This window comes from Trichechus manatus, unplaced genomic scaffold, assembly GCF_000243295.1.
Source record: "Trichechus manatus latirostris isolate Lorelei unplaced genomic scaffold, TriManLat1.0 scaffold00084, whole genome shotgun sequence".
Classification (NCBI taxonomy): Eukaryota; Metazoa; Chordata; class Mammalia; order Sirenia; family Trichechidae; genus Trichechus; species Trichechus manatus.
Window position 1 is genome coordinate 1,017,498 of NW_004444020.1, and position 25,977 is coordinate 1,043,474.

The 25,977-nt window shown below is 41.6% G+C and overlaps 1 protein-coding gene across 1 annotated transcript in view; it reads left to right on the top strand.

Moving 5' to 3' along the window:
- The window catches only part of NEK11 (NIMA related kinase 11), a 423,428-nt gene that overhangs the window by 220,396 nt on the left and 177,055 nt on the right, over positions 1-25,977 (top strand). The window contains exons 12-13 of the mRNA XM_023735947.1: positions 8,470-8,627; positions 15,573-15,575. Coding sequence (XP_023591715.1) covers positions 8,470-8,627; positions 15,573-15,575 — 161 coding nt within the window. The remainder of the gene's footprint in view (positions 1-8,469; positions 8,628-15,572; positions 15,576-25,977) is intronic.

The following is a 25,977-nucleotide window of genomic DNA, read 5'->3' on the forward strand; positions in this document are numbered from 1 at the left end:
TGAGATCAAATTGACAACAGATTAGATAGGAACCTTAGGGGGTAGTGAATTATGTTAATTCGGGAGGAACAAGTCAGAAAAGGAAGGTGAGAATGGTTACACAACCCGAAGAATATAATCAGTGTCGCTAAATGGTACATGTAGAAACTGTTGAACTGGTGTATGTTTTGCTGTGTATAGTCTCAACAACAACAACAAAAGAAATAAAATTAAAAAAAAAAAAAAGACTGAGCAGGACCAGTAGAACTAGACCTCATGAGATAAAAATTTAGCAGTCCAAGATATAATTGATATCTGACCTCTGCTTCACTTTGGCAGTGTCCATAGGTGTGGGCTTCTTTACAGAAGACTGAGCTCCTTGGGGAAATTGAGGCAACTCAGCATTGAAATTAATGTCTGTGTCTGATTATCTTTTTCTCCATTGTTTTGAGGATGTTGTATATTATTAGTCACAGGTTTCCTCTACATGTGAGAAAATGATGTTTTTATTTTAAATGTAATGAATTTGGCAATCTCTTTCAGATCCACAAAGGCTATTTTTAAGAAAATAAGAAATTGTGAGACCTGCCTTTCAGCACGATAATAACTATTATCATTGTAAGCACTGTAACTCCCAATTTGTAATGGGAGAAAATGGTCTTTGCTGAGGCCACATCAAGATACAGAATAACAGTAAATAGGTTTGTTTTTATTATAGCGTTTGTTCAGTATCCTCTGGCTCAGTGAAGTGAAGCCATTGCCCCCTTCAGAAAACTGGGGACAAAAGGATAAGTAGAGAAGGATATCTCTGGGCAGCTGCCTGCCACTGAGGTTCCTCCCTGTCCCCAGCCTGCCTCACCACAGCTAAAATAAATAGCACCCTCTCTTCATAAAGAGATTCTTTCCCTCATAGTGTGATTATGGTGAGAGCCATTTTTAAAAGTATCTTTTGGATTTTGTTATCCTTCTGGGAGAAGAGGAAGAAAGGTGCAAGTGAGTCTGTTAGGTTTCCCAAATCACAAGTTGTTTGATCACCAAGGTCAGTGAACATCAGTCAATTCTGACACTGTTATTAGATGTGTGTAGAGAGGCAGGGTGGTCTCTTAGCTGGAGCAGAGTCGGGGGCAACTGGAAAAGCCACATTCTAACAGCATATGCCATCATACTCCTGGTAACCTTGGCTGAGCCTTCCAAGTTGGCAAGCCTGTAGGATGTGGCTGGAAATTTTAGTATGAAGACTTCTTTTGACTGTTCAAAGTTATGACTACATCTGATATATAAGTTCAAATCATGTGAGAAAGATGGCTCTTAGGGGAAAAAAAAATCTGTGTCTCTTTCATCTCCTTCTCCCCCATGCAAAAAGGCTAGCAAATTCTTTGCATGAAATACTATGTGGTAGTTTGAAAGTCCCCATTTCTTATGCATTTATTTATTTAGCAAGAAGTTCTGAGTGTCTGGTCTGTGCCATGCCTTGAAGCTACCACGGTGAGCAGCTTGGAGATTAACACTTAGCAGCCATTAAGTGCCGGTTATGGGGGTAAATTAGTGGTTCTCAAACTTAAGTGTGCAACAGGATCACCTGGAGGGCTGTTAAACCACAGATTGTTGGGCCCCACGCCAGTTTCCGATTCTGGAGGTCTGGGTTGGCCTGAGAACTTGCATTTCTAACAAGCTCCCAGGTGATACCACTGCTGCTCTTCTGGGGACCACCCTTTGAGAATCTCTCCGCTACACTGGTTACATGCATTTGCTCTAGGTGAGGATCATTTAGGATGGTGGTGGGTGTGCAGGCTGACATAACTCCTTCTAAACAACTAAGTTCCTTCAAAAAAAAACTTGGTTTTTGCCTTTAGGCAAAGTTCCAGTTTCATGACAACTGGCTCTTTTTTTCTGTTCTCTTTTTTTTAACTCTCGAATGTATTTCCTGATCATTTTAGATGTTTAAAGAGCTGGTGCAATAATATATGAAATAACATAGAGTTTCTCATTAAACAATTTCACCTGTATGTCATTTCCTCCTTGAAGGTCCTATTAGAGCAATAGTTGGCAAAGCGTGTTGCTAGACTAAGCAGCATCAACACCACTTGGGCTCTTATTAGAAATGCAGAACCGTGGGTCCTGCTATACTGAATCAAACTCTGAGCGTGGAGCCTGGGAATCTGTTCTAACAAGGCCTCCAGGTGATTCTGATGCACTATCAAGTTTGAGCACATCTGAGATAGAGGGAAGTGAGAATTGGGCTGGGTCTGAGTGAGGGCCCCTGGCATTCAATATTCCCAGGTCCTTTCGGACAATTTACCAGGTATGACTGAGTTTCAGCTTTCCTATCTCATAAGTCAAAAGTGTGTTCCTCATTTTCCAATTTTCAGAATTGTGGGGAAAATAAGCGGGACTTTCATTTATGAAATTGTTTTCCTAGCAAAGATGAAAATTCCTAGCTAACCATAAAGTAGCACTGTTGTTGGGTGCCATCACATTACCTAGAAAAAAAAAAAAATAGGACCCTTGTGTCCACCGTGAGAGCTGCTTGACTTTTCATGGGTTTTGAGAGTGGCTGAGTCTCGCTTATCTGCAGGATGGGTATAAAAGTATCTTCCTGGTCTATCTTGAAGAGTTGTTGCACTGATAAAATGAAATAATGGATGTGAATGTGCTTTTAAAACTGTAAAGTGCTGTGTAAATATAAGGGCCATGACTTTAGGCTGCTCACCCTCAGCTCTGTTCTTACCCATCAATAAAATGGGTTTAGTCCCTTGTAACTCCACAGAGATTATGTGCACCTAATGGTGCAGCAATTTGAGGTTTTCTAAAGTACAGTTATTTCTTTTGTCAGTTTTCGTGTTTAACATCCAAAGATTGGAAGATGTTGTGATATTATAGAATATCATATCATGGTGATTCTATTTGAACTTGTTATCTTCAAGAGCTGTGGTTCTCAAAGTATAGCCCCTGGACCAGCAGCATCAGCATCACTTGGGAACTTGTAAGAAATGCAGATTATTAGGCTTCACCCAGACCTAGTGAATCAGCAACTTTGCATTTTAACCATCCCTCCATGTGATCTGATGCTTACTCAAATCATAGAAGGCAAAGTTGAATCTTACTGAAGGGTTGGACAGAAACCACCCTTTTCCTGAACAGGTGGTTACATCTCTTTTTGTCCAGCGTGGATTTTGCTGCATCTGTGTCCAAACCCAGGCAGCCGTTATTGGATTCTGTTATCAACACACTCTCACTGCCTGTGCAGCACAGAGAGCTGGAATGCCATTCCAGTGCATCTATTACGAGGCTGACTTTAGGGTGTGAGGAAATTAAAGGTATTTATCACAGACTATTTTTCCTTCAGTGACAGGAGAAATGAGCCTTAGCCTAACAAGGCTTCAGTTTGGACCCATGTATGAAAAACGCATGCTTGACAAGCACAGTTTGAGCAGGCTTAAATTTCTTTTGACTTTTCCCTTGGAAAATGAGCCCTGTTGTGAGCAGCACCAAGCTTGTGCTTGTGTAAGGAATACTGGTGATGGATCCAGCCCAGTTTGTTTCAAGGCTTAAGTATATGTGGCAGGATGGCACTTTCCCCCTTATCATTTCTTCCTTCCTCCCCTTCCTTGGAGGGGATCCTTGATAAAAGAGGGAAAGAGACTAAGACAGTTTGTACAATGAGGCATGTCATGGGAGGAGAGGGTTAGTATTTTAGCAAGAGAAGGGTTTGTATGTGTTGTAGAGCTACTACCTGTTTTTATAAATAAAGTTTTATTGGAACATGACCACACTTAATTGTTTATATACCATCTATGACTGCTTTCAAGCTGCAAAGGCAGAGTTAGGTAGTTGTGACAGAGACCATATGAACTCACAAGGCCTAAAAATTTTACTATGGCCTTTACAGACAAAGTTTGACAACCTCTGTTGTAGTGGTTCTCTCTAAGTAGCCTGAAAGGAGCCCAGGAGGAACCAGTGGATAGGAAGGACAATGAGAGGAGGACAGTAGTGAAATGCCTAAGGGCCTCTGTGGAGTCCAGCAGAAGGGAAACCAGAGAAGTGATTCCTTATTGCCCATTTGAGTTGGGTTCTATGTGGATTGAGAGGTGATTCTATTTGAAATGTAAATAAATATTTTAAACTTAGTATATATTTGTAATTTATAATATTTATATTTCTTCCTGGTGATGGACATTATAGTCAAAACTATGGACTGTTTGCCTTACTACTTCCCATAGTAACTAACATTTACTGGATACGTAACGTGTGCAGCACTTGGTATCCATTGTACTATTTAGTGTTCACAGTATTCTATGAGATGGGTACTATCATCTCCATCTTACAGATGACAAACCTAAAGTGCAGAAAGTTTAGATAATGCCCAAGGTCATGGAGCTGGTGTCATTGTTAGGTGCCGTTGGGTAGTTTCTGACTCATAGTAGCCCTGTGTACAACAGAACAAACACTGCCGGGTCCTGTGCCATCCTTACAGTCGTTGTTATGCTTGAGCCCATTGTTGCAGCCACTGTGTCAGTCCATCTCATTGAGGGTCTTCCTCTTTTTTGCTGACCCTCTACTCTACCAAGCATGATGTCCTTCTCCAGGCACTGATTCCTCCTGATAACTTGTCCAAAGTATGTGAGACGAAGTCTCTCCATCCTCGCTTCTAAGGAGCATTCTGGCTGTACTTCTTCCAAGACAGATTTGTTCTTTTGTGGCAGTCCATTGGTATATTCCATATTCTTCGCCAACACCATAATTCAAAGGCGTCAATTCTTCTTTGGTCTTCCTTATTCATTGCCCAGCTTTTGCACGCATATGAGGCAATTGAAAAAACCATGGCTTGGGTCAGGTGCACCTTAGTCTTTAAAGTGACATCTTTGCTTTTTAACACTTTTCAAGAGATCTCTTGCAGCAGATTTTCCCAATGCAATGCGTCATTTGATTTCTTGAATGCTGTTTCCATGGATATTGATTGTGGATCCAAGTAAAATGAAATCCTTGACAACTTCAGTCTTTTCTCCGTTTATTATGATGTTGCTTATTGGTCCAGTTGTGAGGATTTTTGTTTTCTTTATGTTGAGATATAATCCATATGAAGGTTGTGGTTTTTGATCTTCATCAGTAAGTGCTTCAAGTCCTCTTCAGTTTCAGCAAGCGAGGTTGTATCATCTGTATAATGCAAGTTGTTAATGAGTCTTCCTCCAATCCTGATGCCCCTGGCCTTGTTATGACTGATGATATTGAGCTTTTCCATCTTCCCTTTCCACAGAAGTAGTCGATTGGATTCTTGTGTATTCCATCAGGTGAGGTCCACGTGTGTAGTTGCCATTTATGTTGTTACAAAGGTATTTGCAATGAAAAAGTTGTTGGTCTTGCAAAATTCTATCATGCCATCTCTGTCATGGTTTCTATCACCAAGGCCATATTTTCCAACTACTGATCCTTCTTTGTTTCCAACTTTTGAATTGCAATCACCAGTAATTATCAGTGCATCCTGATTGCATTTTCGATCAATTTCAGACTGCAGAAGTTGGTAAAAATCTTCTAGTGTTACAGACATGATTTAAATGCAAGCCTTATTGTTACCAAAGCCAACATTATAAAGCAGTGTTTTTCAAACTGTGGGCTATGAAATCAGTTGCAAGTTACAACTAGCTTTTTTTTTTTAATTAAGTAGAATGGAAAATTCCAGAGTACATCATATGTAGTATGGATAAGCCTTGATATATGAATCTTTTAGTTATAAAGATATTTATTTACACACGCATGCACACATACACATTTCTGTGCACTTGCTCACAATGTAAACCGTATTTCTTACTGCCATAGCCAAGCTTGAAAGCAAATATTCTTTCCTTGGGTAGGGAGAGAAGGATGGGAGAGAAAGAGAAAGAGAGGATGAGACAGAGGAAGAGCAAGAGCTAGAGATGATGAGTGAGTGAATGAATGAATAAATAAGTGTCAAAGAGACAGCCTCAGGGAGAGGGGGAAGTGGGTGGGGGAAATCCAAGGAGGGGGGAGGAAGAAAGGGAGGGAGACTCAGGGAGAGGGGAAAGAAGTAGGTGGGGAGACTCAGGGAGAGAGGGGGAAGTGAGTGGGGAGACTCGGAGAGGGAGAAGAGAGGGAGGGAGGGAGACTCAGGGATGGGGGAAGAGAGGGAAAGAGACTGGGGGGAGGTAGGTAGGGGAGATGTAGGGAAAGGGGAAGAAAGGGGGGAAGGAGATGTAGCATGGGGGTTCTGCCTGCCATTCCACTCAGCAAGCATTTGCCCCTACTTGAGGCACACTGGAGCCCTGAACTGCTGCTGTCCTCTCAGTGGATTTTAGTTTTCACATACTTCCTCATTCTGTAACCATCTTGTCATTCTGAAGGTGAGTCTAATAAAGGTATGCATTTTTCACAAAAACATGGACTCTATATACAAATTTCATCTGGTGCTCAACTGAACAAGGTGGATTAGAAATACCGAGAGAAAGTATGAGATTCTCCAGTATACCCCTCCCTAAGCAATTGACAAAGGCAGTTTTTAATATATGTAGTTTATGTCTTTTGATCTGACTGTTTTGGATTCCACTGTGCTGCCTCTTGTGTTTTAGTGGGAAACCACACATTAACCGATTTTAAAGTCTCCTATTGTTGTGGAAAGAGGGGAGCCGTGGTGGCACAGTGGTTAAAGCACTCAGCTGCTAACCGAAAGGTTCAGCAGTTTGAACTGCTCCATGGGAGAAGGATGTGGCAGTCTGCTTCCATAAAGATTTACAGCCTTGGAAACCCTGTGGGGCAGTTCTACTCTGTCCTATAGTGTTTCTGTGAGTTGGAGTCGACATGATGGCAATGGGTTTGGTTTTTTGGTATTGTTAGGGAATTCTATATCCATTAAGAATTTTACTTTTCAAAGGATTCTGGAGTTAGCTAATGAAAAGTCTGTTGTTACAGATGTGGAAATTGAGTGAACATTTGTATAAAGCTTACCTAGTTACAGGCTGTGTTCCTAAGAATTGTATTATCGAATCCCCATGTCTACCCTGCTTGATTGCCCTTATGTCAGTTTTACTGGAGAACTTGGAGCTCAGTAAGTTTAAGTCTCTTGCCCAGGTTCTCATCTAGAAGGTGGTAGAGCTAGATCCAAACCTTGATTCTCTGAACCCAAATTCCATATCTTTTTCCACTAGACAGAAAATGGGAGCCCTGGTGGTGCAGTGGTTAGGCGCTGGGCTGCTAAACAGAAGGTTGGCAGTTCAAACCTACCGTAAAGATGTGGCAATCTGCTTCTGTAAAGATTTACAACTTTGGAAACCCTATGGGGCAGTTCTACTCTGACCTGCAGGGTTGCTATGAGTCTGAATCAACTCTATGGCAAACAGTTTTGGTTTGAGTTTTTGACAGAAAATAGCAAAATGGAATGAAAAACAGTGCTGTGTATTATAATTTAGGATAATTTTGTTTATAAGTCAGAGTATGGTACAAAGGCTAAAATGCCCACTGTTTTACCATGGCTGGGTATCATTACGTAATTTCTTCCTCTCCCTGCCCAAGGATATTTTTCTATTTCTAGGTCCCCTTTAGCAAATTGGAGTTGATATCATTATGTTTTTTATGATTCATTTTTTAGCCTGTCTTGTTTGAAGATTGTTTGAAGCACCAACTTTATTTTAATTACTAATAATGTTGCACGAAGTAACTTGGGTAGCCACTTCTTGGCATCAGCTTAAGTGGGTGTACTTTTTTTTTTTTTTTTAAATAAATGCAGCCAGTGTGTAAATGTGAGTGAGTAGGATCCACCAGAGTGAACTCCATCTCTAAAGCCTTCATAGCCTGTGAGAAAAGAATGGTAAAGTTTTGCACTGTTGGCCAAAATGTCTTGTTATAAATTAGATCCATATTGCATGGTCTCACTACTAACATTTTCTTTAAAAAAAATTTCCAGGAAGAGTGCTGGCCTAGCTCCACTCCAACTGCCTCTGCTAAAACTTTAATGTGGGTTGTATAATAGGGCCCTGCGGCCAGGGCTTCTTGCTCTGTTTTTGTGCCTAAACCAAACCTGTTGCCATCCAGTCAATTCCAACTCATAGTGACCCTACAGGACAGAATAGAACTGCCACATGGGGTTTCCAAGGAGTGGCTGGGGGATTCAAACTGCCAATCTTTTAGTTAGCAGCTGAGCTCATAAAAACTGCGCCACCAGGGCTCCCTTTTGCACCTTAGTCTCTTCATTTGTAATAAGGATTCATACCTCTGAATGTGAAGACTTTAAAGCAGATAGCCTCGTCTTGTTCCCTGCTTTTGTTTGCCCACCTTCAAAAGGTGGACTCCCCTCTCCATTCTTCTGCTGATTTCTTTTTGCTGAACGTTAATTACATTCAACCGGGTACTTTCATGAAGCTAAGATTCAGCTCTACACATTGCAAACAAAATGTACATCTCTGGGAAAACACAGGGGGATCCCAACCTCATTATAATTTTAATAAGTGTTGGGACCTGATTGTTGTTTATTCTTTATTTCAGAGATCCCAGAAGACCCACTTGTGGCTGAAGAGTATTATGCCGATGCATTTGATTCCTGTTCTGAAGAGAGTGAGGAGGAGGAAGAAGAAATAGTGTTCTCAGAGCCAGAGGAAGAGGTCAAGGACCAGGAGCCCCAGCCTGCTTACAGAACAAACCAGGTACAGGCCGCTCCCCACCCGAAGTAGTGGAACTGATGGGACTGTGACCCCGAAGAGAATCAAGAGAGTTTTATAATGTGGAGTGGGAGGGTGGAGGATTGGAGATTATTATAATGCTCCAAAGAGCCCTGGTTGCACAGTGGTTAAAGCACTTGACTGCTTAACCAGAAGGTTGGTGATTCGAACCCACCAGCTGCTCTGAGGGAGAAAGATGTAGCAGTTTGCTTCCCTAAAGATTTACAGCCTTGTTAACCCTGTGGGGCAGTTCTACTTTGTCCTGTAGGGTCGCTGTGAGTCGGCATTGACTCCACAGCAGTGGGTTGGGTTTGGTTCTTTATAATGGCTCCACAAGGCTTTCCATGGGATAATTCTTGATTTAGAAGGTTCAGAGGCAGGTGGGGCACCATGGAATCCTGAGATCTGGTCCAGACATGTTGATGAAGGGGGAAGGGCAGCACCATTCCTGACTAGCCTGTGGCTAGAGGAGACAGTAGTTACTGGATATGGGGAGAGGTGCACTGAGGAGCATCCCATATATAGCTTTTGAGGCCCTTTAGTAGGGAGAAGGAGACTTTTTTTTTTTTTTTTAACTTTGCTGACTGGTAATTAGATTTGGGAGTCATGTCCCAGTGAACAAATATGTAAACACTGGTTTAGTTCCAGGGATGAGGCCCAGAGATCCTGGGCTTAGGTTATGATCTTTCTAGCCACTTCCACCTTCTGAGGGCCCATCCTTACATCTTGGTCATAAATCAAGGAATAGCCCTGACACATGCTTTCTCTGTTCGATGTCTGTAGGGGAGGAGAAAAGCAAGAGATAAATGAGGAGAAAGCAGATGATTTGGGACATTTTATGCTCATATACTTCATTGTCTTCTTAGCCCTTAATCTGATCACCCTTTCAATCCCAAACTTCACAAGGCAGAGAAGCTTTTTATAAACTGGGAACCATTAAGTCACAAAAATAAAAGTCAAGCAAATCACAAAAATAAAAGTCAAGCAAGGGATACCTGAGTCAATGGAAACTTAATTGGGGTGTGATTTTTGGAGAGGAGAATGGTTGTACACAGTCTACTCAAACATTGTTAATGAAGACTAAGCAATACATCATAATATTCAGTAAATACAATGAATAAAAAATGTTCTCATGTTCTGTATAAGAGGAGAGAGAGGCAGGGAGAAGGGAGCCAGTAGGGTATGGGTATAGGGCTAAACAGAGAAAGAGATGAGAGAAAAGGAGAAAAGATGGGGGAGGGAGGGACAGAGAAAGGTAGTCTGAGAGACAAATATATGAAGAGAGAAATAAATGTTGAGAGAAATCCAGGGGCAGGGAAGGGAAAGGGGAGGGAGACAAATGGCAGGCTACTGGCTCAAGTCCCATGAACTGGAGGTCAGATGATGAGGAGCTAAATGCAGGATACAGAGCAAAAGCCAGTGAGCTTTGCCAGAAAGTCCATGTATATTGGATGCAGGCCACCCAAGGAAACTCCTTTTCAACTGCTTGGCTGCTCATAGCAGATCTCATCATGAAGCTAACTACATTATATCGGATCTGATCGTGGAGATGATTACATCATTACATAACAGTCAAACCACTGAAAATCATGGCCCAGCCAAGTTGACACACAACCTTAACCATCACAAGGATTAAATGAAATAATGAATGAAAAGTACTTAAAATAGAGCCCAGAATTTAATGAAGTAATGAGATAGTAGCTATTATTATGAAATTATCCAGCCATCTTTCAGTCTTTTTATGATACTGCCAAAATTCTTTAATGATAAAATGAGATTTTACAACAATAGTATAAAAAACATCCCTTCTTATTATTTCTTAAGACAGATGATAAATACAAGGGCGTAAGTTTTGCTCCCAGAATTGAGCATCTGTCACATATTATGTGACAGCTTGTGATTGATCTTAAATAATCTACTGGGCAGTAATCTAAGGCTTCTCACGTGTATTTTGTCTCACAAAACCCTGTTGGGTAGTTATTCTTATCCTTATTTTCCAGATGAGGAAACTGAGTTTCAGAGAGAGAAGCAACTTGCCTGTGGTCACCTAACTCGGGAAGGGTCAGAACCATGTACCAGTCCCAGATCTCTCACCCAAGCCAATATTTTTTCTCCTACAGAAGGTTTATCAACCTCGAATAGAACTGCATAAGAGAAACAGGAGTGGAAATCACAGCAGAGTAATTTATATTAGTGACAGGTATTACAATCCCGTTTATTTTTCCTAATAATTTGATATAATTTCCCCTCTCCAAAGGTGGTGAGTATGGAGTTGTGATGAGTGTCAACTCTCCCCTCTTTAAATTATTTTATTAGCAACACACAAATAGCGACTAAAGAATGCAATGCTGGGATCCCATCATTTTTGGCTTTGTGAAATGGGTGAGTCTTGTGGCCATCTCTGGGATTTGCCTCTTCGCCCCATCTCCAGTCTCCCCTTGGCCTCTGAGTGTGCCATGATCAGTTCAGGTGCTCATCATACCAGGGCTTTTATCTGAGTTGATTCCCCTCCTCCAGCCGGGGCAAAAGTCACATCATCTTTACTTTGATGAGAGAAGAACTTCAATCCAGTGCTTTCAAAAGGAAAAACAGCCATGAGCTTCATTGTGATTGATTGCTGAGCCCCTTGTTCCGCCCATGACAACCTTTCAGTAGCAGCAGGGTCTCCACAGCACAGTTTTATTAAGCACCTCATTGCTGTTGATCGTCAGTTGTTTCTCTGCTGTGATAAGCAGAGCATCAGTAACACCTTTTATCACAAGCCATTATCAAATTGTTGGTAGCTCCTCTGGGAAGTCTGTGGTCACTGAATTGGAATCAGCCTCTTAGATCTCAGGAGAATACTGTTTATAGCCATCACCATAACAGGGTTCTTGGCAATATTTGTGGGACCTGTCACTAAAGAGTGTTCCATGCGTTCTCATGTTAGGGCTGAAGGCTGATGGGTGTTTTTGTAGACTCTTCTGTGTTTTCCCTTACTGCCTTGACCACATTTTTCTTCTCTGAAAATAACTAATGTCCCAAGTGTGCCAGTGAAACACATGCTAGGTAGACCATAATGACTTGACACAGAACTCCCTCAAGAAAGGACCTGTTTAATGGATGTGACTTTCATTGGAGTTTTAAGAGGGTTCTTCAAGACCATGGTATTTGTTCTTGTTAAGATGGACTACAAAGACACCCATTTTTCCAGCTCAACCTGAAGTTTTCAATACTTTTTCTCCAAATCCTTCAGTGATTTTGAAATTTTCTCTGCACAGTGAAGCATTAGGAAAAGCAGTGATGACCTTCTGCTTGGAACATTGCCACAGAGGCAGAAAGATAGATATGGGGTGGACAAGGCCTAAGATTCTACTGAGGACTCTCAGGTCAGAACATCATGAGGGTAGGTGCCTCTAGGAGCATCTTCTGAAAGTGGAGTCATTAGCTTAGTGAGGTCATAACTATTATAACAATAACATCTAGCATTTCTAGAACCTTCCTTCTGTGCCCAGTACTTTATATGCTGTGCCAATTCAGGTCCTCCGGGAAGCAGATGACAAGACAGAATTAGAAATGAAAGGGAGGTACCTGTGAAGTAGGTAGGGAGAGCCTCAAACTATGATGCTGGCCTGATACCTTTGAGGGGAAGGAAGGGAGGAGCGCTGGATGAGAAAAGCTTTGGACTGCAGTGCAGTTCAGAAAAAGTCTTGGCCAGGCTGATAGGGAGCCCCAGGTCAGAGACTCCTCCCACAAGAGGAGTCCCGCACTGGGCAGGAATGACCTGCCTGCAGTATTCTCGCCATACTCTCATTGGCTGGGTACAGCCCACGGAGAGTGAACGCTGCAGCGGATCCCGAAGACATCTGACAATATCCCTTGACCTTTCATTCAGAGATCGAGTGCCCTAGAGTGAGAATGAGCTGAGAGCTATAAATCTAAAGTGCCCCCACTGCATCTCAGTTTTTGTGCATGTCTCACACTGTGAGCCTCTTTGCTTTGAATTATTGCTCTAGATTTAATCGTGTTTAAACAGGCATAGTTTTCATATGATGTACTCCTTAAGTGTAGTCAGCTGTTTCATTTGCCGCTCAGTAAAGAAGTAGCATTGGAGAATTGTTTTCTGATAATTGATTATTTCATTAAGCACAGGCTTTTACACCCAGCTTCCCTGAATCAAGAGACTATCATGATTACTTTACACAAAAGGAAACTGAAGTTTGGTGAGGTGAAGCAACTTCTGCAAAGCATACAGCTAGTAAGTAGCAGAGCTAGACTGTCTAACTCTGTTTTTAGCCCCTTTTTTACAGTCTTCCATCTGCACAACAATTAGAATTCCTCCTCCTCCATTGCTGATGGAGTCAAACACTTCAGGTGTGAGGGGATAGCCTGAGGGGCCGTTAACATTATCTGCTCCTCTGGCCAGATCTGTTTTCCTGAATTTCTGAGCTATGTATGAGGCAAAATTTATACCAGTCTAGGAAATTGCAGGGTTCTGAAAATTAAAAAAAAGACAACAACAACGACCCGCCTCTCCCATCCGTTATGGGTTGCAGATTTATCTTCTCCTACTATGTTCTTTATACAAGGTGCCAGAACTCTTGAGTGCAAGTAGTGGGGCTGATTTACCTGCTAATTTAACATGATTAGACCTAGTTAATTTAACTGCATACATGGGAAGAAACACTTTTTGTCTTGAATTTACTTTAGAGGTCATCAGTTCCAATAAGCAGCCAGCCCAGCTGTTGTAGGCTGTTGACTCATTTCTCCATCAACGTCCTCATCCTGCATCCCAGGCTGTAGAGCAGCCAACCTTGTTAAAGCGTTAATGGATGCTCACGGTCTTGTGTGTCATTCCTTCCAGGTAACGAGCCTTCTGTGGACCCAATATATGTTGCTCAAAGGAGTGACTTTTATATGAGAATTTCTACACCCACCCCTATTCCAGTTCCCATTTCCATCATGGCTGTATTCCCTTCCCTCTTTACCATTTCTTGTGCAGGATAAAGTATAGCTCACTACTGGTCAGATTGGGCCCAGTAAAACCTTGTTCTGGGGCCTAGTACACTGGGCTTTGTAGAAGTCCTTAGTCCTTAAAACTTTTAAATTATATCTGCTATTGTGTTTAGGGGAGCCCTTGTAGTGCAGTGGTTAAGAGATCATGCTGCTAACCAAAAGGTTGGCAGTTCAAATCCACCAGTCGCTCCTTGGAAACCCTATGGGGCAATTCTACTCTGTCCTGTAGAGTCACTATGAGTTGGAATCAATTCGACGGCAATGGTTTTTTTTTTTTTTTTTTGGTTTATTGTGTTTAGCATCACACCTACACTTTCTTGCTCCAGTGCCAAAGCATTATTCATAATTGCCAAAAATTGGAAGCAGCCAATATGCCCTTCAATAGGTGAATGGATAAACTGTGGTATATCCACACCAAAACCAAACCAGTTGCTGTGGAGTCAATTTTGACTCACAGCAACCCATGTGTGTCAGAGTAGAACTGTGTTCTGTCGGGTTTTAGTGGCTAATTCTTTGGAAATAGATTGCAAGGCCTTTCCTCCAAGGTGCCTCTTGGTGGACTTGAACGGCCTACCTTTCAGGTAGCAGCTGAGCATTTAAGTAACAATGTATTATTCAAGTATTATTCAGCAATAAAATAAATGAATTACCAAGCTATGAAAAGGCATTGTGGAACCTCAAATGCATATTGCTAAGTGACATAAACCAATCTGAAAAAGCTACATACTATATGATTGCAACTCAATGACTATCTTAGGCTAGGTTCTCTAAAGAAGCAAAACCAGTGAAGCGTAAATATATATATATATATATATATATGGTGCCCTGGTGGTGCGGTGGTTAAGAGCTACGCCTGCTAACCAAAAGGCAAAAGGTTGGCAGTTCGAATCCACCAGCCGCTCCTTGGAAACCCTATGGGGCATTTCTCCTCTGTTCTATAGGGTCACTACGAGTCGGAATCGACTTGACAGCAATGGGTTTTTTGGTTTGCATATATGTGTTGCTAAGTGCTGTTGACTCAGTTCCGACTCATAACGACCCTATGTACTACAAAATGAAACATTGCCCGGTCCTGCGCCATGCTCACAATCGTTACACTTGAGCCCATTGTTGCAACCACTGTGTTAATCCATCTCGTTGAAGGTCCTCCTCTTTTTCACTGACCCTATATTTTACCAAGAATGATGTTCTTCTCCAAGGACTGATTCCTCCTGACAACATGTCCAAAGTATGTAAGACATAGTCTTGCCATCCTTGTTTCTAAGGAGCAGTCTGGTTGTACTTCTTCCAAGACAGATTTATTCATTCTTCTGGCCGTCCATGGTATATTCAGTATTCTTCACCAACACTACAATTTAAAAGTGTCAGTTCTTCTTCCATCTTCTTATTCATTGTCCAGCTTTCACATGCATATGAGACAATTGAAAACACCATGGCTTGGGTCAGGCATACCTTAGTCTTCAAGGTGACATGTTTGCTTTGCAACACTTTAAAGAGGTCTTTTGCAGCAGATTTGCCCAGTGCAATGCGTGTTTTGATTTCTTGACTGCTGCTCCCATGGGTGTTGATTGTGGATCCAAGTAAAATGAAATCCTTGACAACTTCAGTCTTTCCTCCGTTTATCATGATGTTGCTTATTGGTTCAGTTGTGAGGATTTTTGTTTTCTTTATGTTGAGGTGTAATCCATACTGAAGGCTGTGGTCTTTGATCTATATATAGAGAGAGATTATATATATATATAAAAAGAGATTTATCTCAAGGAAATGGCTCACAAGGTTGTAGAGGCATGTCCCAAGTCCATGGGTCAGGCCTCAGGCAAAGGCTAGAGGCTTCTCCTGATACACGTAGCTGAAGAGGCTGACGAACCCAAGATCCACAGGTCAGACAGCTGGCTGCTGGCTTATGGCTGTGAAGGCTGACGAATCCAAGATCAGCAGGTAGGATGGCAGGCTGCAGACCCAAGTCCCAAGAACTGGAGGTCAGATGCTGACGAGCCAAATGCAGGATGCAAAACAGAGCAAAACCCATTAACCTTTCCAGAAAGTCCATCTATATTGGATGCAGGCCACACCCCCAAGAAAACTCTCTTTCAACAGATTGTCTATGCAGAGAAGATTCCATCATGGAGGTGATCACATTATATCAGATCTCATCATGGAAGTGATTACATCATTATATGACTGTCAAACTACATCATAATTGCCAAACTACTGAAAATCATGGCCCAGCCACGTTGACTCACAACCTTAATGATCACAGTGGCATTCTGGAAAAGGCAAAACCATAGAGACACTAAAAAGATCAGAGGTTGTCAAGGGGCCAGAGGAATGGAAAAGGGATGACTAGGTGGAGCACAGGGCATTTTTAGGGCAGTGAAACTATTCTGTATGATACTGTAATGGTGAATACATGACATTATGCATTTGTCAAAACCAATAGGATGGTACAACATACCCTAATATAAGCTATGGACTTTAGTTAATAAAAATGTATCAATATTGGCTCATCAGTTGTAACAAATGTACCACATGAATGTAAAATGTTAATAATAGGAGAAACAGTGTACAGTGGGAACAGGGAGTATGTGGGAAATCTGTATTTTCTCCACAAGTTTTCTAGAAACCTAAAACTACTCTATTAAAAAAAAAGAAGCAGCAGGAAGAAGACAGGGTGGATAAAGACAGAGACAAAGCACAAGTGACCAGGAGAGTTCCTTTCAGTGTGGAGCATGGTAAGCTCACCAGCTTTCATGACCACCCTATTGGTGGATGAGCAAGGGAACAAGATCCTGTCCTGTGAGGTGTCTCTGTGCTCTGCTGTGGGGTCCTGCAGCATTAGAGGTGATGGTGGCTGAATGGTTTATGCTGATTTTTATAGAACTGATAAGACTAGTTGGAATGGTACCTTTGGTACCACCACTAATTCCTGTCTTCCTGGCTGTCATCAGAGCTCAGGTGCTTTGACTATACAGGGCACAAAAAAGTAGCAAAAAATACGAAAGTCTTCCTAAACTGCCCTTGTAAGCAGAAAAACTAAAGACTCATCCCAGTGCTTTGTGATTCAGTTACACAGAGAAATCGGATTTTATTTCCTGAGTATTTTATTCAAGCTGGAAAAGGGAGAGAGTACCATTTCATGGTGTCCAGCCTGGGAAGAAAATGGTGTGACACAGCTGGGACATTGTTGGAGGAGCTGCCCTTCTGACATGACCTGCTAGTCTGGAAGTACATGGGTCTGTGTTATACCTGAGATAACAATAGTCCAGGCTAATAAAAATACAGCTACCTTACAGCGTGCCAGATGCTGTGCTAAGTCCTTTGCATGCACCATCCTGTTTTATACACACAGGAACTTTATGAGGTTAATATATTCCGTTCCGTTTTACACTGGAGGGCCCTGTGAAGCAGAGAGGTTAACTGACTTGACCTCGGTCACCCAGTCCAGTGACAAAGCTGGGATTCAAGCCACTGAATTCTCATTGTGTCAACTCTTAGACATTTTGGATAAGCCTAGAACTTAATGTAGAAGTCAGTAAAGGAGTCTTTAAAAAGGAGATGCTTGGGACCTGATGCACAGCTCCAAAATGTGGGAAAATGGAGTCTGATCTGATGATCGAAAATCAATGCGTGAAACACAGGACCAAGCTTTTCACTTACTTGCTAGGATGTCAATAGAAATAAAACTTGAGTCGGCGTTGAAAATAGTAATCTACTATAAAGAAGTGCCTCTCATGAGGGCTACCTTTTGGAATGTGAAAATGCTTTCTCTTTTTGTTCCAATAAATCTCTCTCAAATTGCAGGCCTTTCTTTCCTAGCCTATTGGACTGAGAACATGTAAAGAGATAAGTAATTAATCAAGAGTAAGGGTGCAGGCCCATAAAACAAACACACAAGAGGAACGTACTTCTTAGTTCAATCAAGTATACGAGACCAAATGGGCAACACCTTCCCAAAAGCAAAGAGTAGAAGGCAGGAAGGGACAGGAAAACTGGACGAATGGACACGGGGAACCCGGAGTGTAAAGGGAAAGGGGCAGAGCACTGACACATTGTGGGAATTGCAACCAGTGTCACAAAATTTGGGCATAAAATTTTGAATGAGAAGCTAATTTGCACTGTAAGCTTTCACCTGAAACACAATAAAGTTAAAACAACAACAGCAACAAAAAAGAGTAAAGGCAATATTGGGAGGGAGGAGATTGATTGGAGGCCACCTTACCACCACCCGCTGGAACTCTATAAGTGGATTTCCCGAAGGGAGCAAGGGCCACCCCAGCTCCTGAAAAATCTATTGCCTGTGTTCGTGGGCTGGTGTCCTGGTGTCGCTCCATCAGCCCTGCATTCTTTTTCCTTCTCTTGATCCTTTACATTTCCAAACCATAATCCGAAATGCCTTAAGAGTTCTGTGATTGGATATCTATCTATAAATGTCTTTGAAACCCTATAACAACCCTGCAGACACCAACTCACTGTGAACTGAAGCCTTAATAAGAGACAGCTGCAGTTAGAAGGCTTTACTAATGCAGAGTAAACAAGGCATTAGCAGTGAAATGTGGACACGTTGGCAGTCACGTTTCAGTGATTCTGAATTCAGTGACAGGGGCGTTTAGTGTTATGGGAGCCGGGGGCTTGTTTGCAGCTTGAGTTTTGCAGATGTCACTCTGTGTTCCTATCCCTGCACACACTTGAAGGCCTCTTCTCCTTGGCAGAAGGTGACCACCAGCAGTGAGATAGGAGGAAAGAGCTTAGCTTCCTGGTTTCAGGGCAACCCCCACGAAGGTGCCATCAGCTCTGTCTCATGGCTTTGTGCTCAACAGCACTCTCTCTTCCCATGAATTATGAATGCAGATACACGAGGGCTTGGATTCTAATGAGATCAAACTGAGATGTGAAAGGTGCATCTGAGTGTGCAGAAAATGAATAAGGTCACCTTGGCGTTTTGGTCTCTGTAATTTAGTGACTTTTTTCAGGGCTCTTGTGGATATGGTATGAAGGAGAGTGGATAAGAACTTAGTATAGCAACTTGCAGAAAAGAAAGTGAGTGGGTTGTTCCTTGAATCATTTATTTACACATGAAATATTTGAGTGTTCTAGGCACTAGGTATACTATAGTGACCAAACAGACACAGTCCTACCTTTGTGGAATCTCATGCTGTCTTATATATGTAATGGTATTTATAGACAGGCAACTCCCAAATGTGTGTCTTCCAACCTGGTGTCTCCCCAGAACTCTAGACTCACATATCCAGTCTGCCCAGGTGTGGGATTGGGGTTAGAAGACAAGTGGTCTTCTTTCTAATTGACACCCTGAGCAAAACATGTCCAAAATGAGCTCCTCACATACTCCAGCTGCAGCTCAAATCAGGAGCCCTGGTGGTATAGTGGTTAAGAGCTTGGCTGCTAACCAAAAGTTTGGCAGTTCGAATCCACCAGGTGCTCCTTGGAAACCCTATGGGGAAGTTGTACTCTGTCCTATAGGGTTGCTATGAGTTGGAATCAACTTGATGGCAATGGGGAGCTCAAATCCACTCCTTCTGCATCAACCTTGACTGACATCCTTTTACTCATGTTCCACAGACAATCTATAAGCAAAATCTGTTGGCTTGATCTTCAAAATATATTTAGAATATGACCATTATTCAGTACCTTCACTGCTATTGCCAAAGCCACTATCACCTTCCCAGAGGATTCTTGCAATAGCTTTAACTGGTCTCCCCATGACTTCCCACCTATCTCACTCAAAATAGAAGGAAAAGTCTTCTCAATGGCCTCTAGCATCCCATCATCCCCACTAGCTCACTGAGGCCTTCTCTATCACCATGAGAATCACTCTCGCTCACTCCACTCCAGTTACGCTGACCTCCTTACTGTTACTGGAACACACAAGGCATGTTCCTGCCTTGAGAAGCCTGCAGTGCCCTCCCACCAGACTTGCAAGTTGTTTCTCCCTTGCTGCCTTCCAGTCTCTACTGAAGTGTCACCTTACTGGAGAGAACCCTGACCACCTTATATAAAATAACACTTGCTGGCTTGAGAATTCTCTCCTCCTCTTCCCTGTTTTATTTTTCTGTATAATCCTATCATCATTGGATTTACCCAGTCTTTACTTGCTGATTCATTTATGGTCTGTCTCCGCCTATTAGAGGACAAACTAATAGGGCAGAGATGTTGTCTGTTTTATTCACTGCTGTATTCCCAGTGCCTAGAACAGTGTTTAGTACAGAGCAAAGAATCAGTAGATCTCGTGGAATGAATGAATGAATGTATGAATGAATGAATGCCTAGAGTATACAGTCTAATGGTACAGGTAGCCAGTAAAACAGTACACAAACAAACACATACAAGCAAATAGGAAAAGAAGTTGAAGTGACAGAGCAAATGGGAGATGTGGGGAGATGTACTGAGAAGGGAAGTTAGGGGGAGTTCCTAGGGGATGATTTTCAGCTGTGACCCGAAGGATAGAAAGAAGCAACCCCTGCATATAAGGAAAGGGAGTTGGAGGAGAAGTGCTTCAGCAGGAGAGAACAGTATGTGGGGTGGCCCTGGGTCATGGAAGGGCTTGGCAAGTTCGAGAAACTGTATAGTGAGCAAGAAGATGGTATGAGATGAGGTTGGAAAGGTCAGGTCAGCTGTAGCTATATAGTGAAGGCCTTATAAGGAGTGTGGATTCTGTTATAAGTGAAAGGGCAATGTAGTGAAGGGTAATTGAAACAAAGTCTTAAAATGAATCTATGACGATAGAAATCAGAACAGTGGTACCTGAGGGAGGTGAGGGCCTGAAAGAACTCTCTGGGATGATAGAGATGTTCTTTATCTTATATTGGGTGGTGGCTACACAGGTGTATACATTCTTTAAAACTCATTGAATTGTACACTTAAGATCTGTGCATTTTACTGTATGCAAATTTTACTTTAGTAAAAGTAATACATCATCAACATTGTCATCAATAAGGAAAGAAAAACTACCAAGAACTCCTACAGAGTCATGATATTCATATATATACATAATGAGGCATGCATGTCCTCAGCCTGCATCCAGGCCTCTTCTCTGACTGCTGGTGGCCTGTGCATGACTTCAGCTTCAAGGAGCTGTGCTCAAATGAGGTCTCTCTCAGAAAAAAAAAAGGTAGGTCCAGAATGACTGTGGGCCAGTAGGGAAGAGGGTCCTGCGTGGTTTGGTCTTAGCACATGGGATGACTCTGAAAGGAGAATCAGTCAAGAGGTGAAAGAAATAAGTCCCTTCCTTTCCTCACATCCACTGAAATAAGGGGCCCTTGAGTGTGAGGACGACCCTGGAGGACAGGGGAGTGCCTGAGTAAGATGAAGCTCAGCTGGGCTCTTTTCTCTGGCTGGAGCCATAATGGAAGGTCAGGTCCGCTTTGTCTGTACACTTACAGATCTGCACCTGCTGGGATTGTTCAGCAGACGAAGACCACAGTGTCAGGCCTAGCAGCACACCCTGCAGGCATCCATTCCCACTTTGAGCAGCTTTCCACCACCGGAAGCATGAGACACTTCTGTAGCTGTAAAACTGTCTATGTTTGTGGTGATATCTACCAAGCCTCCTGTGGATGTGCCTTTGGGAATAGCATAACCTACCTTCCAGGAGAGTGCTGAGGGTGCAAGATATAGACAGATGGTTGTGTTTTCACTGCCTCAGCACGGAGGAGTGGTGAGCAGAAGAACCATTTGGGAATCTCTTAACACTCTCTAAAGATAGATACACAATCTCTAAGGGGCTATTGGTGACAAAACTGAGACTTCATCCCAAACTAAGGCCTTATGACAGCTAGTTACCTTTCTTTCACTCTTTCACTAATTCATTCATACATTCACAATTCATTTGTCAAGGGATGCAATATAGTATATAGTTACCATTTTACTTATATCATTGCTAGATCTTTCTCTTATTTATACTATATTCAGCTTCAAAGAGAGCTGTATAATTGTTTTCATTTAGCTGAGTTTGTAACTAAATCCTCTCCCATTGGTTTATCTCCAACTCTTCAAGTTACAAACTTGGCACAACACTTCTTTTAACCAACTTTTAAAAATTTTAGCCAACTTACAATTATTTTTCTCCTTTTCTCACTTAGCAAGAAGAAATTCCCTGGAGAAAATGGAAGAGGGAGGGATGCAGCATCTTTATGTTTCTGTTCCTTGCCTCTCTTTGGCTCCTCCCTCTGTGATCTTGTTTTCATCCACATAAAGACCAAATGTCCTTGGACTTGGGACAAACAAAGCTTGTAAGACTAGGCTTCTCCTGGGAGTGAGTTTTCATTGTTTTGTTCCCAAAGCAGTGGCAGAACCTCTTTTCCTTCCATTTCACCGTTTTTAATTGGAGCTCAGTTGCAGCTTGAACTTGCACATCATGATGGCATCTCTTGGATAAGTGACTGTCAGCAATAGCTTGAGAAACAAACTGCCTCAAAGAGATTTCTTCAACTTTATCCATTCTAACGGTTTTAGCCATTATCGATTATCCATTCCAACAATTTGGATAGAAAGCCAAGCTGGGTTCACTCCAGGATACTGTGCGTGTTGGGTGTCTACTCAACAGGCATTTCTGAATATTTTTTAAAAATAAACATTTATATTGCACTTAGCACATACTAGGTGTAGATCCATGTGCTTTACAGATGCTAACTTATTTAATCCTCCCAACAACCCATTTTATAGATGAGGGAACAGGTACAAATAGGTTAATAATTTGCTGGAGACTCATGACTGGCAAATGACAGGACTGGACTTAAACTCAGGCAGATTTACGCCAAAGTCCATGCTCTTAACCACTAGGATGCGCCCCTCTTCCTTGGCCCATTCTGTCAGAACCTCAGTTTTGTCCAGTGACCACCCTTTCCCCGTGATTTGGATAAGTCCTGATTCATTCAAGCCAGTGTGGCGTTGTATTCCACTTGCCCAGGGATTAGTTTGAGATGAACATGCAATCAATTCTGGCCAAAAGCTGTGAGAGCATATATTTTCTTGAGAAAGAGGGATCTTTGAGAATGCTTGAATGATAACAATAAATCTCTTTGTTTAAGTCATTTTATGTGAGTATTTGGTTACTTACAGTTGAAATTTTGTAGCCCTGGTGGCACAGTGGTTAAGAGCTCAGCTGCTAACCAAAAGGTCAGCAGTTCAAATCCACCACCCACTCCTTGGAAACCCTCTGGGGCAGTTCTACTCTGTCCTGCATGGTCACTATGAGTCGGAATGGACTCAACGGCAACAGGAAACAGTTGAAGTTGTCCTAGATGACATAGATGCTAATTTTTTTTTAAAAGCAGAAATAGCAATGTGGAAATATGATGGCATAATTTTTGGATTATATTTTTAAAACAGCACATTGTCAACTTTCAAATAAAAGTTTGAATTTTCAAGGAACACAATGATGTTTGGAATATACAAAAATGATGACATTTTGGACTTGCCTCTAAGAAACTAAAGATGAAACAAGTAAGAAGCTGCGTAGCTCTGGTTTAATACAAGCTTTGTGGGTCTGTAATTTGTAATTACATTCTTACTCCCATGTTCTGTTATCAAGCATACATATGAGAGTGTTTTGAGAATTTGGTCTATTGTGTCTCTCGGAATATTAGATTCCAACTAAATAAATAACGCTCATAGAAAATCTTCTTCCTGGATTGGAGAACTGCTTTTTTATGCCCCTGAATTCTTTATGGTTGGGAGATTTTTGTTTCCCAGGAGTCATGATTCTCTAATTTTATCAGTAGTAAATTGACTAGGAAAACAGCAAAAGTCGTTGTTTCTGGCAATCACAGGCTTTTTGTTTTTTTAATGTCCAAAACAAAGGTTTTCAGAACTTTTGATTTCTAGTGTATGCAGGATTTACAGCATTAAAGTGGCTGGCCCAGAAGAGTTCCATGATAAATGTGATTCTTTTGATTGAGTTTTGTCACCTTCTAATTCATCACTAACATATCTAGCACCATACTTATATACCAAAGTCCCTCAATAAATATTTCTTGAATAAAAACAGGAGTAAAGATTTTGCTATTGTTTTAAATATATATAATGCACATGTTAAATTAATATCTTTGGTTACAGTTTAAGTTATATAGTTATACTCCCACATACATGCATGAGCATACACACCTGTACACATACACGTGCATGCACACATATACATATATGCACACATATGCATCCCACTAATGTTAAATGTAAAGCTCAGAAAATAAAAGATATCACATTCTTGCAGCCATGTAGGGAAGTCCAAACACCTGAGTCTTAAACAGCCTTTCTTAGAAATCAGCTTTATTTTCTCATAGGTATAACTTAGAGTTGTGAAATACATTTACATAGTAGTCAATGACATCTATGAACTCAGATACTCTGTAACAGAATACAGCATATATCATGATGACAGATGACACTGAATGGGTATTTTGTCCCCTTGGGATATTTGGCAATGTCTAGAGACATGTTCTGTGGGAGAAAGGTGTGGCAGTTTGCTTCCATAAAGACTTACAGCCTTGGAAACCCTATGGGGCAGTTCTACTCTGTCCTGTAGGGTCGCTACGAGTCAGAATCGACGTCGGCAGTGGGTTTTGTTTGGTTGGTTTAGAGACATGTTTAGTTGTCACAACTAGAGAGGGCTTGCTAGCAGTGGGTAGAGTCCAGGGATGCTGCTAAACATCCAAGAATGCACAGGGCAGCCCCCACAAAAATAATTATCCAGCCCCAAATACTAGGAGTGTTGAGGTTGAGAAATCCTGAGTTAGCAATAGTACATATGACAGTTCTTCCCAGATTAAAGTACCATTCACACTAACTGAATAAATAACAATTATCTAAAGCAACCTGTATTTTCTAGTATAATCCTCATGGCAGGGTCATTAAGGCAGTGTAGCATTGAATGCATTGCTCATATAATTCATGTTGGCTAGAGTTTGCTCTTCAAATTGTAGTCCACGGACCACATAGACCACATCAGCACCTCTTGGCAACTTATTAGATATGCAGAATCTCAGCACTACCCCAGACCTACTGAATCAGAATCTGCCTTTCAACCAGATGCCCAGGTGATCCCTATGCACAGGGAAATTTGAGAACCACCATGTAAGAGAACTATATACCTACTAAATGAAAGGGGATTCCAGACAATCATGGGCTGCTTTAATATTTAATTGAGAATAATCAGCCACAAAATATCTATAGACTTCTCTCTTAGGCTAGCACCTCACCTCCAAAGAGGTGACTAGAAACTTCCATGCCCAGAGGTCCACTTCCCAGAAACATGAAGCAAGACTGCAAACCTTGCATACCACACGCTTCAGGTAGAAGTTTCCCTGTGAAAGATGTTAACTACTTCCATTGCCCCCTTTACACCTTTGTCCATGGGCCAGCAGTTAAAAACCAAAAACCAAACCCATTTCCATCGAGTCGGTTCCAACTCATACCAACCCTATGGGACAGAGTAGAGCTGCCCTGTAGGGTTTCCAAGGAGCAGCTGGTGGATTTGAACTACCGACCTTTTGGTTAGCAACCATAGCTCTTAACCACTGCACTACCAGAGCTCCTCAGCAATTAAAAGGAAAGTGAGAAATTCATCAAAACACACTGAATTTTAGTATTCAGACTAACACAGGATTTGACACAGGTCTGCCACCACTAAATGTGAGAGTTATTGATTCCAAAAATACTGTCCCAGTTTTACCCTAAAATCTCTTTGGGTAAACCATGACCTATGTTTAACAAGGTTAAAATACAAAAATTCTCTCAATTTACCTCTGCAAAGAAACAAAGCAAAGCCATGGTCTATCTTTCTTTTTAGAGGTTGCTTCACAGTCTTCAATCAGTTTAGTGGTTCTAACGTAAAACAACAAGTTGAAGATATATAACTGAAATGCCAGTGCTGGATTTTTTTTTTTTTTTTAATTTTTGCACGAAGTGATTTGAAAGTGGTGGTGGGAAAAGTAGTTTGTTTGTTTTTCTTTTTTAACCTCAAAGAAAGAACTTGAGGGGAAAAAAGGTCTGAGTTGTAAATTGAAAAAGGCATTTTAGGTTTAGGGATGCTAAAGCAGCCTTTCCTTCAAGCAGAGGATTTAAATGTAATAGAATAGGTACTCTTGGGGTAGAAAACTTTTACTTAAAAAAAATAAATAAGACAAGGACCAGGAGCTTGTAACGTCCCAGGACTGAAGTCTATAGAGACCATCAACTGGGGGTCCCAGATGAAAGAATTGAAACAGGAAACTCTATGCAATGGGTTTGTCCTTGATAGCGTTTCCCAAAGAATGTTCCTGGGACTTCCACAGAGTAGACTGGGTTCCACGGTCAGTTAGCTTTGGGAAAAATTCAGTTAAACAAAGTT